The 20467-nt window shown below is 32.4% G+C and overlaps 1 protein-coding gene across 1 annotated transcript; it reads left to right on the forward strand.

Annotated features, from left to right (window-relative positions):
- Window positions 1-235: 235 nt before the first annotated feature.
- LOC126776425 (nascent polypeptide-associated complex subunit alpha, muscle-specific form) lies at window positions 236-20284 on the forward strand. The gene is made up of 3 exons (XM_050498940.1): window positions 236-331; window positions 18352-18526; window positions 18709-20284. The coding sequence occupies exons 1-3, from the start codon at window positions 257-259 to the stop codon at window positions 18996-18998; spliced, it is 540 nt and encodes a 179-aa protein (XP_050354897.1). The 5' UTR covers window positions 236-256; the 3' UTR covers window positions 18999-20284.
- The last annotated feature ends 183 nt before the right edge of the window (window positions 20285-20467 follow it).

Here is a 20467-nt window from a genome sequence, read left to right on the forward strand (position 1 = left end):
ATCTTAAAACTGCTAAAAACTAGTTAAGTTAATAAGAGGAATAAATTTCTAATGTTGCCTAATAATCTTTTAATCTACTGTTAAAGAAATTTTATTTTGCATTTTAGAATTATTAAGGTTTCAATTTTAAAATTTCTATTTTTGCATTGTTGCAGTTATTTTTTTTTATGCACAAATTTTCTTTATTTTTATTTTTTATTTTGGTTTGACTTTTTATTTTGGTACAATCTGTATGAATAAAATTGCAACACAGGAAATGTCAAATATATTGTTGTCTCTATCCCACATTCATTCAACTTCATTCTATCAAAAAGGAGGAAACCGATTGGAGGTGAGTAATCTTTTTTACTTTAACAAATATATTTAAAATTTTAGTCTTTGAATAAAAGGCAAATAGAAAAAAAAACATTTTGTTTTGGTGTTAATATAAATGTTTATAAATCTCAAAGTATTATAACATTGTTCCTAATTTTCGCCGACTGAGTTTAGTTCAGTGAGCCGTTATTTTTCAAGATTATAAGGTCAATGTGCTCTGGTTGTCTGAGCCTTGGGATGGGCAGATTTTACGTATTTGCGTATAAACCGCTAATTTGCGGATATTTGATCGGATTTAATATTAAAGCCGTTAGATCAGCCGTCTGTCACACGCTGATTCGACCGTTGCCCGAGGTATTGGAAGTACAGTTAGTCATATCATAATTGCAGTCTTTCAACCGCTCTTTGTTATGCTTTTTTTTACTTATTGACCAGGATCGAAATATTTTATTCTCTATTAACTTATATTGAGATGCAACTTTGTTTTTGAAAGTTCTATTAAATTTAATTTTTTTTTTTAATGAAACATTGATTCTAGATTTTGATGATGAAATAAAAGTCGGAATTGGCTAATGATAAGTAAATCGTGATAAAATTTGTTTTATTGACCATTAAAAGGGAAATAATGTTATTTTTATATCTTATCTTAAATATGATTGAAATAGAAATATGACTAATGAAAAAATTTAAATAAATATAACTTGAAATTATCAACTTTAATCAGTTGTAAATTCTTCTTAGTTAGACTCAGGATTTATCATAAAATACCATACAAATAAAAAACATAAACAAAAATAAATAAATATATAATAAAAAAACTATAAATTACTGTTTATTTTTACACCTGCATCAAAAGGTGCAAAATTTCCGGTAATTCATTTGAATTAAGCTTATAATGTAATCAATAATATTGTAATAAAGTTCATTTTCTTTTCACATGTTTTTCTTGTTACACTGTGTTTAATTGAACTTGATTGTTTACCCAAATCTCACTAAAGGATTTTAGATTCAACGAAGCAACAGGTTGATATAATAAAGCAAAAGCTCACACAAATTTATATTACCATTTTATTTGATTCGGCATTGATCATTAAGTTTCATTAATAATAAGTTATAATATCTTTTAATAAATTGTGTATGTAATTGTGTACATTATTGTATTAGGAGGATTAATTATATACTTAAAAATTCTGGTTTCACTTCAATTATTTCTTTAATAATGTGTTTTGTAGCTTAGAAGATATATTTAAATACAGTAGTTTTTTTATTGTAATATATTTTGTTTTGACAGTACTATCAATACTATTTTAAATATGTTCTCACATGCAATACACAACAGGTTTGAAATGTTGATTTTACTGAGAACTAAATAAAATAATATTGTTTTGACAATAATATAATTAAATCTTTATATATCTTGCATGGAAATCAACAGTAACAACTCAATTTTTATCATACAATATAATCTGATATTTTTTTTTTATTTTAAATTAGTAGGTAGACTAGCAAATAGGCAACCTGGTGGTGAGTGTTTATTACTGCCCATAGACATTGGCGACGGAAGAAATTTTAAACATTCCTTAGATTGTCAATCTACTACTCATTTTAAAATTATGTAATATAAAATGTCTTTTGTGCCTATCACTTGGCAAGTTTTTTTTTTTTTTATAGAATAGGAAGGCGGACGAGCATATGGGCCACCTGATGGTAAGTGGTCACCAACGCTCTTAGACATTGGCATTGTAAGAAATGTCAACCATCGCTTACATATCCAATGCGCTACCAACCTTGGGAACTAAGATTTTATGTCCCTTGTGCCTGTAATTACACTGGCTCACTCACCCTTCAAACCGGAACACAACAATATCAAGTATTGCTGTTTTGCGGTAGAATATCTGATGAGTGGGTGGTACCTACCCAGACGAGCTTGCACAAAGCCCTACCACCAGTGAGTATGTGATAAATGGATGGTACCTACTCAGACTAGCTCGTACAAAGCCCTTAGTGGTAGGGCTATACTCAGATGTAATAAATTACAGTAATTTTTGTAGATAAGGCTTAAAGGGTTAATAGTGTTACTGTTATTGGCTTAATAAATAAGAAATGCCGAGTTTATTGAGACAATAACAAAAATTGATTTGCATGAACTAGCTAATTTGATCTAAGACTAGATTCATACATTTACTTGTTTATATAAACTAAAAAACAGTTAGTAAATTGGTTTGTTACGTTCTGATTTATGTGATATGTATTGTTTAAAGTATGTAAACTAATTAAAAAAAAAACATATCAATTTCAAATTGATTAAATAATGAAAAAATACATTCTAAAAGAACATGATAAATTTCATTTTGAACATTATCATATAGAAAAAAATGTTAACATTGCTGTCTTTCTACTCTAAGGAAATTAATGTCATTGTTTTTTTTCTTGTGTTACAGCTTGGTATGTTATGGCTGCTATATAATTATTATTGATTTATATGTATAGTTTGATTGAAGTTTCAAATTGTACTATTGGTATATATGACAAAGACTAAAGACAATATATAACTTATATTATACACCTATATACTGCATATTAACATATTTTTAATTTTTTTTTAACGAACCTTCGTTAATATATATATATATATATATATATATACAGCGAAAACCTTTTGAAGTGATACCTTCGTTAAAAAAAAAATTAAAAATATAAATACCATCAACTAGTCTTTGACATAACATTTTTTAATGACTTATAATTATGTAAACGGGTTAATACAACTATTGACTATTAATAAGAGACATACTTCTAATTGTCCCCATATTAAGTATAACAAGATGCTATAAAAAAGACGAGGGTACACCCACGTTTAGCCAAATACAAATAATTGGCAGTAGTTTTTACTGCAAATTTTAACTTTAAATAGTATCGTATAATTATACCAAATACAAATACGGAACTCATCGTTGTTAACAACTACCCTTGGTTGCACCATATTCGCCGACTGGACTGCATTTCCTCACTCGCGGTCGCCTTTGCAGAAACGCGATATCTCTAATACGCGATTACGTTAATCAGTATCGGGTTTCGAACACACAGATTATTATATACGTACTAGACATGTTACGTAGACATGTTTAAACATATATATAAACATAGCTATGTAATTTCATTGTTGGAAAAGAGTGAATACTGAATTTCTTGATAAATCAAAATATTCTTTATTCGATTATAAGTAGGCACTTACAAGCGCTTTTGAATTATCATTTTACTATATATCGGTCGGTGACTTGGTCAAAGTGAAATCATCTCATGTCGTATATACGTTTTAACGGTAAAAAAGCCGAGATGGCCCTGTGGTAGGAACGCGTGAATCTTAACCGATGATCGTGGGTTCAAACCCGGGCAAGCACCACTGAATTTTCATGTGCTTAATTTGTGATTATAATTCATCTCGTGCTTTACGGTGAAGGAAAACATCGTGAGGAAACCTGCATGTGTCTAATTTCACTGAAATTCTGCCACATGTGAATTCTACCAACCCGCATTGGAGCAGCGTGGTGGAATAAGCTCCAAACCTTCTCCTCAAAAAGAGGAGAGGGGGCCTTTAGCCCAGCAGTGGGACATTCAGACAGACAGGACAGACATCACAGGCTGTTACGGTTACGGTATATATCGGTATCTACCTAGAATACCGACAAGAAACTCTGTAGTTACTCTTTTTAATCAGTAAAAGAATGTACATATACTAATCATATATAATTATGTATCATGTATGAACATGAGAGAATGCTAACTCGTAAACGGTTCTATCATTTATATAAACCAACACAATAAATATAAAACTTATTTATTAAAAAAAATAACACGAGTTTTATATATAATTGTTGTAGTAGTCTGTGGAGTTTTATTACAGATTCGAATATCCTGCCTCAGGAAGGATGTATTAACTTCGTAGTCGAAAGCGTTTCTTCTCGGTATTTGCTACGTTCTAAATCGGTGGTAGTTTTAAATTTAATAAAACGACAGGCATGTCTCTTTCGTTTTTTTTTTGTTTTTAAACTTTGATACGAATATTATATAACGTTCTGATAAGTCCCAATACTGGTAACAGACCTTCTCTTTTGAGACTATTTGCATCTTATTTCACGACATTGCTTCATTTGACTGATAGATGTTGTTTTCAAGCATTCAAAATAAATACGAAAAAAAAAACGAATGTTTTAATTCATACATGACAGTAAGTTTCATTCAACTAAGTACGGCGTGTACTAAGTAACATACGGTAAATTTATTTTTCCTGTTGATTTCGTGTGCTATCGCGTATATTATGTTTTATTACAATCAGTCCAGTAGAGAAGCGACAAACATACATATAGTGGGATAACAAACATACATATATATAGTTACTTTCGCAATTATAACATGGTTCGATTCCGGTATATTATAATTTCTAAGATTGAAGATCTTCTGCCTATCGTTTTCCCGGCCTAGTAACGCCAGGGTCCGCTTTCCTGCATCTATTCCTCCACTTTGCCCTATGAAAAGCATCCTCCTTAGTCAGACCGTGTTCTCTCATGTCGTCCCTCACGACATCGAGCCAGAGCTTCTTGGACCTGCCGCGGGATCTAGGGCCAACTAATTCCAGGCATCGGTTTCCGACATAAATTTCTAAGATTGAGATATTATATTATAATTGCACCTCGAAAAAAATTGTTTGTGAACACTCGATTTTAATTAAATCAACGTTATGGCTTCTATTTCAAATCAACCGTTAATTACATTTTCATTTGAGTAAAAACTTTCAGAGGTTTCTTACAAAAACGAGTCCGTCGTTCACATCAATAATATTAATTATATTTTGAAGTTTTTATATATAAATGATTTATTTAAATCTTATATATTTACATTATTACTTTTTTATAGTGCATGCTTACGCGTATCGTTCGTCCGATCGAGTTAAAACTAAAATCGTTTGCATTTACTTTATGATTTCTAGCGGACTAATAACGTACAAAGAGTGGTAATATGGCGTGAGAGTATTGTATGTAAAGAGGCATAACGACACAATTTTTCTATTCATATCTTGTAATAATAACTTTTACCCTAGATTTGTTTGCTCCTCTAGTATTTACGAACATTTTTATTCAATTTTATGTTGGTAATAACTACTGACCGAGGTTTCATTCGATAAACATTCCTTCCTTCTTTTCCAATATATAACCCTTTCTAACTTGAGATTAGCTCGTTCAAACAAACATACAATCTCTGCAACTATTTATAATATAATAGATTTGTTTTTTATTTTTAGTTATACGGATTATATTATAATGTATAAAATATAATATTTGCATATGTATTTTAGTATAAATAAGAACAAGTAATTCATGTATGTCACCTTCTTCGAAACGCGCTGCATCTCTTGGTTGTTTTATGTTAGTTTAATAGTTTATTCAGTTAGGCATTAGATACATATTGTTATATATATAACAACAAATCTTATTCATTAGTATAAATGTGTTTGCTATGTAATACACCCTTATCACTTTACTTTCCTTTCACGCTGAAGGTTGTGGGTTCGATTCCCACCCAGGACAGACATTTGTGTGCATGAACATGTCTGTTTGTCCTGAGTCTGGGTATAATATTCTATATAAGTATGTATTTACAAAAGAAAAGTTTCTGTTGTCTGGTTTCCACACTACAAGCTCAGCTTAGTTTGGGATCAGATGGCCGTGTGTGAATAATGTCCCAGGATATTATTTATTTATATATATGTTTCATTTGTTTTAGAACTGGTATTATTTATATATTGATCTTCAATCTTAGAAATTATAATATACCGAAGTCGGACCATGTTATAATTGCGAAAGTAACTATGTATATAATATATATATATATATATATATATATATATATATTATATTTGCTGTTTCTCTATACGGTCTCTTAACTGCCCGACCTTGTTGAATAATGATACTCCATAAATGCTATTCTGATTATTTCAACGTTGCTACGATGCATGTTGCCGTATAAGAGATGTTTCCGCTTCGCTTGACAGACGAATCGATTACTGTTGTGTAGGGATGTCCGTATATCGATTATCGTGATTAGAAAAAAGTTTTAATTGTCGGACGAGTTCTTATCGATGTACGATTAATTGATCGTTTGTAGATATTTGATATTTTTTTGATATGGTAAACATATTGACCTTTTTTATCGACTTCAAAATAAGGAGATTCGCAATTCGTCTAAATAATGTTCTGCGTTATATTTTTTTCATGAATCGTTTGTTAAATATTTGACATCTCATTACCGCCGAGTATTTAGAAAATAAATGATATATAATTGAACAATATGTATCTAATTGAATAAATTAAATTTAATGTATTATAATAATATAAAGTATGTACGTATGTATTTAGTTCCTTGGAGGGTCTTTTTAGTATTTAATATATTCTACTGAATATAAATGACTATGTATGTATCACATGTCAGAACTAAGTAACTACATGCAATTATTTTATAATATGATGATCATTAAAAAACAATTAATGTACATATATATATATATGCATATATATATATATATAGTATATTAAAATTTAAATAAATAAACATTATACTTAACAATAACTTAATTTAAAAACAACTTTGTATAAAACATTTGGTACGAAAAATAAGCCACTTTTTTTTTAGTAAACATTCAAATTGTTTTTAATATTTAAAACTGTGAAATCTTCACTAAACAAGGTATCGAGCCAATGCACTTTGTATATGAATGCAATATTTAACCTACTTGTAATGTAGGAGTGTTCAATTTTGCAACAAGTGAATGCCCGTCGCGGTCAACGGACAAATTTACAATTGAATTTCTATTGTTCTCTCGCGTTTCGTGATGGACTATCTGCTTTCTACTTAGTTTATTACCTATCTTTTATAAAAGATAGATATTTCTTTTTATTGACATCGTTCAATGTGATGATGATGTCTGACTGATTTCGGTCACGGCGACAAGTCTCAAGAGGGATTAGCCACGTATTGTACACAAGTGTGTCTCAAACACCTACATACATCCTAAAGTGCACCTACACTCTCTATTCCCTCACTCTCATAATCCGGCAATCCGACACAACCGGAAAGAGTTCAGGCGCAGAACTCACTTCATTACTCACCCGTGAAATGTTGACAACCGACTTATGGTGATGTAATATTTTGATGCGTGTATTGTTGAATTGTTGTAACTATTACGATCAATGTTGATTAAAACTTGGTGTCATTTCACGACCGTTTTCTGAAGTTAGTCCCGAATTTGTTCTTACAGAATAGCCTTACAGTGATACGAACACGCAATTTAATTAAGATAATTATTTAATAGTTATTCAGTAATTTAATTGTAATTAACATTTATGTTATTAATTTAATTAATAACAATGTAATTAAGGCGTAAAAGATAAATATATAATACATAAAAAAGCTAAAAGTGGCACAAACGCCAAACGTCTGAGCTTAGAAATAATTTAATTAAAAAAAAAATTATTGAGATCTTGTAGAAAAGATATTTTCTTAAACAAGTATCGATACGCTTACCAGATACCTTTTAGTCGATAGTGATTCCAACTCAAAACAGTGATGGTTGATATTGATGATTTCCTGTACAGGGGTCAATGTGATCGGTGACTCAGTAATTGCATTAGCAACAACGTAGATTGAAAAGATAAATGTTCATTGTCAATTCTAAAGTAATAATACTATTGCGAATATTTATGGCGAATGGCGGACGCTTACATAGGGCTATGTTATCAACTTATTATCTTTCCCTTATCAAATTTATTTGGGGTCAGCGCAGTGCTGTTTTATCCATTGCACCCTATCGCTAGTGTTATTATCATTTACAAGAATTTTGTTTATACGATTATATGAGCTTTATCATCTGCTATATTTAAAAGTCTTTACATACGGTTTGCAGTAATAATACTGCAATTCTTAGAACCCGTCTTATACCTGACTGCAAACAGACAGGCATCTTGCGGGCCGGCAAGGCGAAGGTGGCTAGTGCAGAACGTCTTTCCCATCTGTACTGGCCGTCGTCGCGTTTGGACTCTACTGCCACTTACCATCAGGTGGAGTAGTCATTTGCCCTCCCGGCAAATATAAAAAAAAAAACAAACTGCGCAGTCGTGTTGCAGTTTCGATGCAACCGCACTGAAAAATTGTAATTTTGTAGCTGGCGCTCAGTTGTAATGTCGACCGTGTGATACTAGATTTTCTCTTACATTATACTCGTATCATGTAGATTATGTTACGATTCACTTTATATGTTAATATATAAAAAAGAAATTGAAAAAATTACGATGTTTAACTCCATTTGGTTTATCTGTGGTCCTTACCGGTGACAGATGACGTCATTTTTATAATTAGAACTGTTATTTGCATATGTTGTATGCCAAATGACGTAAAGGTAACATCCTCAACACCGAGTTGAAAGGTACCTAGTTAATTTTTATCTGACATAGCTATGACATATATGTGAAACTTGGATTTTTTTTATATGCATGAATATTTTTTAAATTTATCTGTATCTATTTTTTCAATTTATAGTGTGTCTAAAAAATATTCCGATTCGGTAAATTTTAATTAATCTCGTAAAATGATTATTATTATATTAAAATGAGTATTCGTGAGCCTACTATACTAAAGATTTTTTTAAAAAAAAAAAAAAGCGCGACTAATAGTCATTAAATAAAAGCCATAATAAATATTAATTAATTGGATTGGTCGAATATTCCATATGTATTGTCACCAACCAGTTGTGCAAAATTTCAGCTTACGATTAGTGAATCATTTGAGTGGGTGTGGTTTAAAATTCAGTTGCAAGATTTGACCCACAAATACTAAGCAGTGCTATTCTGTAAGAGCTCGCCTCGTATCTCACTCGTGAAGTGTTTAAAACCGATTTACGATAATACTTTATTTTGATGCTTATATCCTTTGAATCTTATAATTGTTATAGTTAATTTCCCATATAAATTTCACAATCGTATTCTGCGATGAGTCTCGAATTTGGCAAATGGCCATTTGATGGTAAGTGGTCACCTTTGCATTGGCAAAGCGCTACCAATCTTGGGAACAAATATGTTACGTCCCTTGTGCTTGTAAATACACTGGTACACAACAATAGTAAATGTTGCTGTTTGGTATATGGTAACTACCCAGATGGGCTTGCACAAATCCCCAACACCAATTAAGGCATATACATAATAGAAGTGTATTTGTGAAACAAGTTAGATCGATATAGATACTTAAAAGAGTATTGTAAAAGTCTTAAAAATATACCACTTCAGTGCTAAGGCCTTCTTTCCTTTTCGAAGAGAAGGTTGCCTCACGATGAAGAAAAACCATCACCGCCAAGCACGAGGTGAATTATAAACACAAATTAGGCTTCGAGTTCTGAATCATCGGTTAAGACTTCTCGTCTTCTAACCACTGAGCCATCAGCGCTTCCCGAAAGATAGACACGTGATAAATAACGGCGATTTTGTAGATTAAATTTCAAGTTCTGCGAAATTAATCGACCAAAATTAAGTACTGATAGACTAACGAGAACACGACTCGTCGGACGTGATTCAGATGTAATTTTTTTTTATTGCTCAACCTTTATTTGTATTCTTGCTTACTTTCGCGATAACGTAATTTGGCAATTTGATAAGTTTTTCTTTTCAAACTGCACGTAATAAACAGACTGAATTTATATGGTTTTATTTAGATTTCACGTTCGCTTAATTCTTTTTTTGTTTTGGTCGTTGGATTTGAGTTTAAGTAAGAGTAGAGGTAACTTTTGAGGAAATAGTATTTTTTTATTTAATTTCCTTGGCTTCAAGAAACTCGTGAAAATTATTAGCATAAATCGTAGGCCATTAATTCACTTACACAAAATAAAAAAAGAGATAATAAAATACTTTATGCAAGTAGCGTGGAATGTCCTTCCGGTGTTTGTGTTTCCTGAGCGTTATATGGTTACTTTGCAAGCGGTTACTTGCAAAGCAAGATTATGTAGATATAGACCAGCGCGTTTCATCTCAGACTGCATTTGTTCTTGTCACCGGATTTTACTGTGGTGAAGCGTTAGTATATAGTCAGAAAAAAAAACTTTCATATAAGCATTTTTCAAATATCAGATTAGAGTTGAATAAAATGTAAAGCCAACACCGGTTCGTAAGCTAGATTCTACCGAAAATAGTGAGTAAGGTATAAAAATATTATATCGTAAGCTATACTCGGCTTCCAGTAATTTTAATCATTAATATCACGTTACTTCATCGAACCGACGGTCCACGTCCAAGAAGAATGACTTTCCATTAAACAAAGAATCAAATAAGACACTGATTCATGTTACGGAACAACCGGAAGCTGATGATCCGTGAAACTTAAACTATGGTACGGAATTATTCAGTTACGAATACTTAAAATGAGTCATCATCATTTGATAAACGTTATCTATAACGTATTCCAATGACATAAGGAGTAGAGTTGAACAAAGCTTAGATTAACATATTACATGCGATTTTCTAATCGTTTTATATGTTAAGTCCCTATGAGATAAATAGAGATAACGATATTAGTCTGTCTCATCTCATGCTCGCATGTTAAAGAAAATATCGTGAGGAAAACTGCACGTGTCGATTGATATTCAGCCACATGTTTCAATAAATATTCCTGAAGAAAGATAGCTATTTATCCGGATGTAAGCAATAATGCGGCTAATTAATTTCTAAGAGCGAAACTGTTTTCATTGTAAGGTTATCGGCACTCCAACCGTTCAATAGATAAAAAAACATCTGCTAACATACACCTTATGTTTCACAACTGTTGTTTTTTTTATCTGAAATATAATACGTTCTTTAAACATTTCATTTCAAACTTACATATGGTGTTACATATTATTTTGTTATAAAATTTTGACGTCTTTAAGCAAAAGTCACTGTTGCATTTACTTATATTTGTTTACGCTCGATTATTTCTATACGTTTTAATTTTAAAAGCTTTTCATTTAGAGTTGAATTGGTTTAAGTTATCGTAGGCTAATATTTAAAGCCGTGATGCTATAATTTAATTTGTTATATTATAATTGTAATGAATTTTTTTCAAACCCCACAATTTCAATTGATAAATTGGTTAAATAATTTCAATATTCGTATGAGGATACATACGCGTCAAATTTGAATATACATGTGTAATAAATTGTAGGTATTGTTTACGAGTACTAATTTATGATCAGGAAAACCAATGACGAATGCCAGACAGGAATAGCGACAAAATTATAAATATGTTAGGACAACTTGTCGGCACGCAAACACATTGCAAGTACCTGTGTATGAAAATGCATACATTGATACTAAGTATAGTTAAGATTAAACTTACTTTACTTGGTGGTAGGGCTCCCTGCAATCCCACTGGATCTGGTCTGGGTAGGTATCACCCACTCATTACTTATTATTGTCGGTATGTAGTGTGAGTAAACCAGTGTAACTACAGGCGCATACTGTCTTAGTTTCGAAGGTGGCGCATTGGCGTTTTAATGATTAATATTTCTTACAGCCTCAATGTCTATGGGCAATGGTGACTATTTGGCAATTTTACATAAAAAAATACATAGATATATGTACAAAATCAAATCATATCATATGCCTTTAATACGTTGTGTCAATGCTCTGGCAATTTTGTTTATATTGCGATGAAAAGATAAAATTTCTGCTTATAAATGCGATTTGTGTTTGGATTTCATTACTTGATTACGTCCGAGCGGCTGGGTGGATCGATGATTGTAATCGATATTTTATTTCTAAACATCGAAATTGATATTACGATATTATTAACACTATATATTTCAACCAATGTCAAATATTCTAAATAATAACAATTATGCGAATGGTGATTCAAAATAAAAATATTATTTATTTAAAAAGTTATTGAATTAAAATGCGTGGTGTTGCTATTGAGAAAATATCGCCCGAGTATTATGAATAATCATCTATTACTTTTTTGCATCGTTAACTTTTAAATTATTCAATAAAAAAACAATAACAAATTGTAAACTTTATTGCAATATATACCTAATGTATTAAACATAAAGGAACCATTGCACCAATCGCGTAGGCGTTTATATCTAAACTTCTATTGCTCAATGGTGCCTCCTTGGGGTTATCGTACTCGCTCCTTGCAAAAACCTAACGCGTAGTGGGAGGGGAGTATAATTATATTAGCCGTCAAAACCAGTACTGCTGAAATTAATTTATTTCTAAAACGTCCTAATGAAGTTCGATTCATTTTAATTTTTGCTTAAGATCTTATTGTCAGAGGTAGAGAGAGAGAGAAAAAATGTCCTTTATATATCAGTACATTATTATATAAGGTATGAGCTGTGATGGTCGATACTCTCGGCGAAAAATGAACCAATCCTTCTGTTATCAGTGCGATAAATAAGACGGTGTCCTATATGTTTTAGAAATGTTAAAATAAACACGCATATTGTATAAGAGTGCTATATAATAGTATGAGTGTTGCATCTTGATACTTGTATTTATAGGTACTTGATTCGAATAAGAATTAAGTACTCGTAACAGTCGTAAAATAATATGCTCTTCACAGCCCTCTTGTAGTTCCAATAACTCAATGGGTAATTATGATTGAACTATTTATAGTATGAGTCGATGTAGAGCGGCTTTCTGCGGGCCTAGACACAATCCCACAGTGAATGACATTTTCGTTTGTCGATATTACCGAAGTATATGGAAATTATATTATATGCGTGAATCATGATGATCGTGGGTTCAAACCCGGGCAAACACCACTGAATTTTCATGTACTTAATTTGTGATTATAATCTCGTGCTTTACGGAGAAGGAAAACATCGTGAGGAAACCTGCATGTGTCTAATTTCACTGAAATTCTGCCACATGCTTATTTCATAAACCCGCATTGGAGCAGCCTGGTGGAATAAGCTCCAAACCTTCTCCTCAAAAAGGGAGAGCAGGCCTTTAGCCCAGCAGGGATTTATAACGCGATCGGCAATTGACGTATTGTATTTAATAATTTAGTGTTTAGTGTTGGCGTTCAAATTTGCATAGAAAATAATATTGGCGTAGGAATAATATTGTATGTCATCTCGTGAAATATATGATATACAATATAGATCATTTTTTAATTGATTGTTAATATATTGATTGGTTATCAATTGTAATTATGACATTCGAAATTCGATCGTTTCTAACGTCATGGTTGTGATTTTTAAACAACTTAAAAAAAACGCATAACATTCTCCAATGTTATAAGTTCAACGTGCATGTTTTTTATGTATGTATGTATATATTCACCGACTACTCGAAAACGATTTTGATTTAATAATAAATTGCGTTCAATAGGCAGTATTTATTTAAAAAGAGTTTTTTTACATCGACAAACCGGAATAAAAGCGCCATTCTTATTCATTATTATTCAATAATAACATTATATGTACTTTAATTCATTATATTTATAATAAATGAAGTTGTTTATGTTGCCAACGATAAGCGAAATATCGCTTAGCACTTGACTTTAGTTTTGTAGTATAATATGTAATTATATTAAAAACTTTTTACTTTTAGTCCATTTTTTGTTATTTTTGAAATCGGTTTTATTTTTCAATAATAAAACATAAATAATGATGTGGATGATGTTTAAAATTGAGCTTCGACGAAGCCTTTCTGATATCTACAAGAAACTGGTTTCATATTCTGTTCTAAGTTATGTATACAGTAAGAAAAGTGAAATAATACGTGTTTTTTTTAAAGTTATTATCGCAAGGATCTCGCAAGTGTTTTTAGTTATTAGGACGAACTTAGTTCTTCTACGTAACCGCTTCTTACCAACGTTTTTTGATCAAGGTGATTGATTATAAAGGAATGTTAAAATGATTTATTATATGGATTAGTGTGTTTTATTATTTTATTAGATAGTGTTATCTTAAGATTCGTTGCAACTTGAAATTATTTCATACTGAACAATATAAAACGCTTTATCGTCACTGTAAAGGAAATGCGTGTTTTATTGTAACGATAATAATAATGAGCCCGTCTTAATTAGAACGTTGAATGAACTATTGTTATGATAATTGTTCTGACGTATATGTGCGTGGGTTGTCACTTTAGCATGCGAAAGCGATCCCGCGGCGCTCCTCGTTAAGACGGAAAGGGTACCACTGGTTTTTTTTAGTGGGTATTCCGATGTTCGGGACGCACTCGGCGCCTTGGACACCGGCGAGCCCCACATACCCCCCCCCCACTCTTTCAGTGGGAGAAACATTTCGCCATGTGTTTGTGAAGTGGCTACAAACGAGATTGTGGTTATTGCACACATTATTACGCGAATATTAATATTCTATTTCATATGTTTCTAAAGATTGGGCATAAACTACCTTATACTATTGAAGATAACATTTAGTTTTGATATTACTTTGTAATGTATCGATAAAAACGATATTGCATTATGACCAGCAATGCAGCCGGCACAACAGCTGCCTTCCAGCTTAAGCGAGGCCAATGGAAAAACATTGTTTGTTCTACCTCATATGATGCTAATGGCTATCCCGTATATAAAGCCTTCCTGATCTTTTATTTTTGTTAGTTATAAAAATGGTAGTCCAAGTCCCGAGTCCTTCCTTAAGATTTAAACTTGCTTCGTACCAAATTTCATCAAAATCGATTCAGTGGCGGTTACTTTCGCATTCATATTTTATTATAGATTCTTCGAAGTCTTTATGGAAGTATTCACATGTTCGCTTGCGTTCGATGTGTGTATTTACGTACCGATTGCTTATAGTCTATATTTTGTTTTACAACCCCTAGTAATTGAAGCGATGCGAATAACACTAATCAGTCCGTCTATTGGGTTTTGTGGTTTGCGTGCACCTGTCGTGATGCACCGATACTAGGAAACAGGTGCGACCCTTCGAAACGTGATAATTAAAAATGGATCAATACGAATCCTTTGTTCGTCATACGTATCATTTACAAGCCATACACGTAGGTATTAAAAAAGAATTACATTGTAAGGGTTCGTTTTTTTATTCATGTTATTGTCTATATAAATATATGTTCCGTATATTTGTCTGTGACTGTTTTACTGTTGGATCGGAACTATTATATTAATGTAAACGTATAAAAGACATCGAAAAATGAAATGGAGATGTCGAATTTTTTTTTTATATAGAATAAGTAGGCGGCCTGGTAAATTGGCAACGCGATGGTAAATGGTCACGTACATAGTCATTGGCATTGTATGAAATAATAACCATCTCATACATAGCCAATGGACCTTGTGAACTAAGATATTATGTCTCTTCTTTTGTTACACTGGCTTATTCTCCCTTCAAACCGCAACACCAATACTAAGTTCTGCTATTTTTCGATAGAATATCTGAGTGTGTTACGTTCCCAAACGAGCTGGCACGAAACCCTACCACCAAGTAAATTAAAATCCATCACATCTTATTAAAAAAAGCCGAGATGCCCTAGTGGTTAAAACGCGTCAATCTTAACCGATTATCGTGGGTTTCAAACCCGGGCGAGCACCACTGAATTTTCATGTGCTTAATTTGTGATTATAATTCATCTCGTGCTTGACGGTGAAGGAAAAAAAATCGTGACGAAGCCTGCATGTGTCTAATTACATTGTAATTATGCCACATGTGTATTCTAACAACCCGCATTGGGGTAGCGTGGTGGAATAAGCTCCAAACCTTCTCCTCAAAAGGGAGAGGAGGCCTTAGCCCAGCAGTGGGACCTTAACAGGCTGTTACTGTTATATGTTATTACTGAAAACATATTATACAATACTACCACCATATGTTCAGTATACGTCATATCACTGGCCTAAATCTAGTGAAATATCAAAAAAGGACATAAGCGGCATTTGTGATACCGGTGAACGAATCGAGTACGATGAATGAGATGGCATGATAATTATTACATAAGTAACTAGCGCTTCACCAGTGGTTTCGCGCGCGTCATATTTCAATATTGCTGAATACCAATTTCCAAAGCTCTTTAGAAACCGAAAAAGGAATCCGTTTGCAAATTTTGATGGTGCTAATCCCAGTAGTTTGAGATGTGTCAGTCAGTCAGTCATTGAGTTATTCTTTTGTATATACAAATATATAGAGAGATAAACTCGCCTCGGCTTGAATGTGCAATCAGTTTAAATAGGTTTATTTAAAGTAAGAAACTTTTGTTCAACAATTGTTAAATCGAAACAATACCCTTGTTATAAAAAAACAATACAGTTACGTGATTAATAAGTATAATAATAACATAACGGTATTGTTTTAACTTGTATTTTTTGTATGTTACTACTCACCAGCTACCCGTCCCGCTTCACACGGGTAGAATAAGGGTCGAACGTTTATATTGGAGACAGACAAAGAAAATATTTGTCTTTTTTTGATAAGAAAGTTCTCGATCATACTTCGAATAGCTCACCAAAGTTTAGTAAAATGTCTACATACAAAAAATGTCTAGTGAACTTAGTACGAAAGGCTTACCCATAATAATCATATCTTTTAATTATTGACGGGACTGACAGAGACTCCCACGCAATTGGTAACAATAAATGTATATATAAAACGATTATTGGATAAACAAACATTAATTCACTAATGTCCGTAATCCGTAACAGCCTGTGAATGTCTCACCGCTGGGCAAAAGGCCTCCTCTCCCTATTTGAGGAGAAGATTTGGACCTTATTCCTTAATTTTTTTTAACTTATTCACTAATGTATACATTTATTTGATTTTACATTTGATTATACATTTATAGTTATTTTTTGTAACGTTCAAACGCCTGCATACATTGGCACACTATTTTTCATATAATAAAAAGGTTTCAAATATTTATGTCTCCCAATTATTTATTAAAACCTAATACATTTATGATTGACATGGAATAAATATTCAACTTAATATTTAATATCATTAAAATAGCTATGCGTGTGGTATAATGGTACCACTGAACTACCATTGTGGATAGAGAACAATATGATTAATGTCTGCTGTATTACTGATTCATGCGGTCGTTACTCGAAGTTTTAACCGCAGCCTTGGTACGCCCAAATTATAATCGATTTCTAAATTATAAGTACTAAAAATAGTTGTAGAAACGTAGTTGGAAGTGAAAGTCCTATATCCCTAGATGTATTATTGATATTGAACACTATTTTGTCTAGGAATCTATTTTTTAAACAAATATAATTATCCAACTGAATCCTCAGAGAATTTTTCAATTATATATCTATATAGCAATGTAGTTTTAAACACTAATGAAAAAGCCTCGTTGGTCAAGTGCATATCCCAAGTTTCCGGGTCAATATTCTGTGAATAATTCCCTGTAGTAGCCTGGAGTGTAGCACTCCAGTGCCACGGTAATCACGTTAAGTCAGTGGTCGGATTGCCATTCCACCGGATTTAAAGTTTGAGGGCATTTGTTTGCACACACTTGGGCGCTATAATATATTCTGCATAATTGGCTGGTTTTTATTGGAATCGTGACTAAAACTTTGGCCTACAATAAATTTGTATATATGTCAAGATTATTCTCTCTGATATTTACTAGGATTTCGCTATATTATACTCAAAAACTAGATTCATAACATTACCATAAAGATAGTGGCCATAAAACCATTTTGGATTAAGCGTAGGCAGTTAATATTTAAGACATTTTAGCATTCACCAAATTATTATGCAAGTTGGAGTAAAAAAACAATAATAGGTTAATTATTTACGAAGAGCCCATTTGTGACGATGGTAAAAAGGCGTGAATTTCAAACGATGATCACTGTATCAAATCCTGGCAAACGCTGAAGGAAAATGTATTGATGTGGCATTTGCCAAATTTAATTTAGCTATATTTACATTGCGTAATACGTAGTATGACAAAGTGTGACTTAATCCAGATAATTACAAGCATTACTGTTTTTATATTAAATGATAACAATGATTGCAAAGATTCTCTATTTCAGAATATATCTAAAATGACTTCTACATCCTTTAACGTTGGTCTTGGCGACGGATCCCGTTCGTCCAGCAGAGTGCTTCGCCCCCCTGGTGGCGGTCACACGGACATCTTTGGTGGGGAGCCCGAACCTACCCGAGGCCGCCGACCCGCGCCTTCTGCTGCAGCTAGTCTAATCCAAGGTAATATTTTAAATTTAATTTGTTTTCGTAGGAAAAAAAATCAAATATTGTAGACGTGTCTTTTATTTCAATTGTTTTTTTATTTAATATAAATATATATATATACATATACCTTTTTTTTAAATAGCTATGTTTTGTAATCCATTTAATAAATTTTTAAACATTGTAACATCGAATTGCAGGTCAAGGTGACGAGCCAGCGAAGCCAACAAACGGCGCAATAACCCCTAGCCAAAACGGTCAAGCGAGCGAACCCCACGAAGCCCCAGCACCACCCGCTCCAGTTCCAGAGACAGCACAAGCCGCCCCAGTACCCCAAGCTGCCTCAACACCGCAAGCTGCTCCAACACCCACAACACCCCCTGAGCCCAAATCTATGAGCCCCAAAGCGGTCACACCCACGGAACCCAGATGCGAGGCACCTAAGCGCGTCCGTGTGCCTCCTGGTGGATTTTCTTCTGGACTTTGGTAAAACCAGTAAAAGCAGCTCCTGCCTATTGTTAAGAATCTATGGGACCAGGATTTTATTGAGAGTTGATTGATTTTTGGTTATGCATTAATATGTCTACAGAAAGATTGGCATATTTCTTTAATATATATACCTGACATTCTATTTATGAAAAAAAACCTTAATTATTATCGCTTAATAATTTAAACATTCAATGTTTAAAGTAAATAATTTAAAAATTGAATATTTAAATTATTATTTTTTATAAACTGAATCATGTATCTGTAATGAGTCCGTATAAAACATTAACCTCGATCTATACAAGCATAGAGAGATGGATATTTTTACAGATAATCTAGTCTATGGCATTGATTTAGTTTAAAAAAAATAATCACAATATGAGGCAGACACGAAATTATTTAAGCATTCGTCTTGTTTTGTAATTAAAAAAAAAAAACTTTCGATCATGAAGTTAGTCTGTAAATTGTTGGGTAGATGTATTTATCTGTACACATATTAATGTAGATGAATGTTGTGAACTGGTCCCTCACTTAGACTCTTAGCTGGGTTTGCTTGATCCAGTCAAAGATGGTACTTGTTTTAATCCCTCGCAAAGGTATTTTATTTACTCAATGTATTTCTTCAGTATATCGGATTATTTACGCATTTTATTTTATTTTTTTAAATGGAGAATGATATTTTTTAACGTAACTGGTACTCTCTCATGGTTTAGCTTTTGTGTCAAAGTGGCAAGTCTTGCTAGCCAAATATATATATAGACTTAAAATCTATGGTCACAAATTGGTAGGTTTTAGAATTTCACTAGATAGGCTTTGGAGATTTGATCGTGTTGTTTGGTTAAAATTCTGGCATATGATGACGTTAGATATGTTCCTTTTAGTAGTGACGATGTCAGGGAAGCTTTGGTTTGGCTTCAGCCACGGAGCTGTGACACAGGAAATATGTAATATTGTTTTATTGATGTGATTGCATAGTGCTATTGAATACTCTTTGTTGAAAGAGCAGCCTTATTGTTGGCACTAATACCGATTTGATCGAATATGCTTATGTTACTAAAAGGAATATCTTTATTCGGCTTTAAAATTAAGTTATGTAGCATTTTTATACTGTGTTGGACTCAGACTGACATGTGCCTCAAATTGTACTTAAAAAAATGATTGGTAGCAATGTCGCCGTAGCGTTTTTTATTATTAAACATAGGTTTTGTATGCCTTCGCTGGCAAATGCGATTATGTATATTAATAATGATAATTGTATTTTTATATGAATTAAAATGCAATAAAAATGTACATATTGTTTTATTTAAACACTTGGAAAGAAAGTACTTTGCTTAATGTAAGTTAACAAAAATAAACTGAGTTATTATCATGTATAGGCTGTGAAAACGGTTTTTATATGTTGTTTTTTTTTCTTACACAAATGATATACTCTTTGGTTATATCAAATAACCATAGACTATAATCGATTAAAAA

This window comes from Nymphalis io, chromosome 20, assembly GCF_905147045.1.
Source record: "Nymphalis io chromosome 20, ilAglIoxx1.1, whole genome shotgun sequence".
Taxonomy (NCBI): Eukaryota; Metazoa; Arthropoda; class Insecta; order Lepidoptera; family Nymphalidae; genus Nymphalis; species Nymphalis io.

Excerpts from the sequence above, each read along its gene's own strand:
- LOC126776425 (XM_050498940.1), top strand. The coding sequence starts at position 257 with ATGTCAAATATATTGTTGTCTCTATCCCACATTCATTCAACTTCATTC. Across the intron at positions 332-18,351 it reads AAGGAGGAAACCGATTGGAG|AATATATCTAAAATGACTTC; the intron begins GTGAGTAATCTT and ends TCTCTATTTCAG. Across the intron at positions 18,527-18,708 it reads TGCAGCTAGTCTAATCCAAG|GTCAAGGTGACGAGCCAGCG; the intron begins GTAATATTTTAA and ends ATCGAATTGCAG.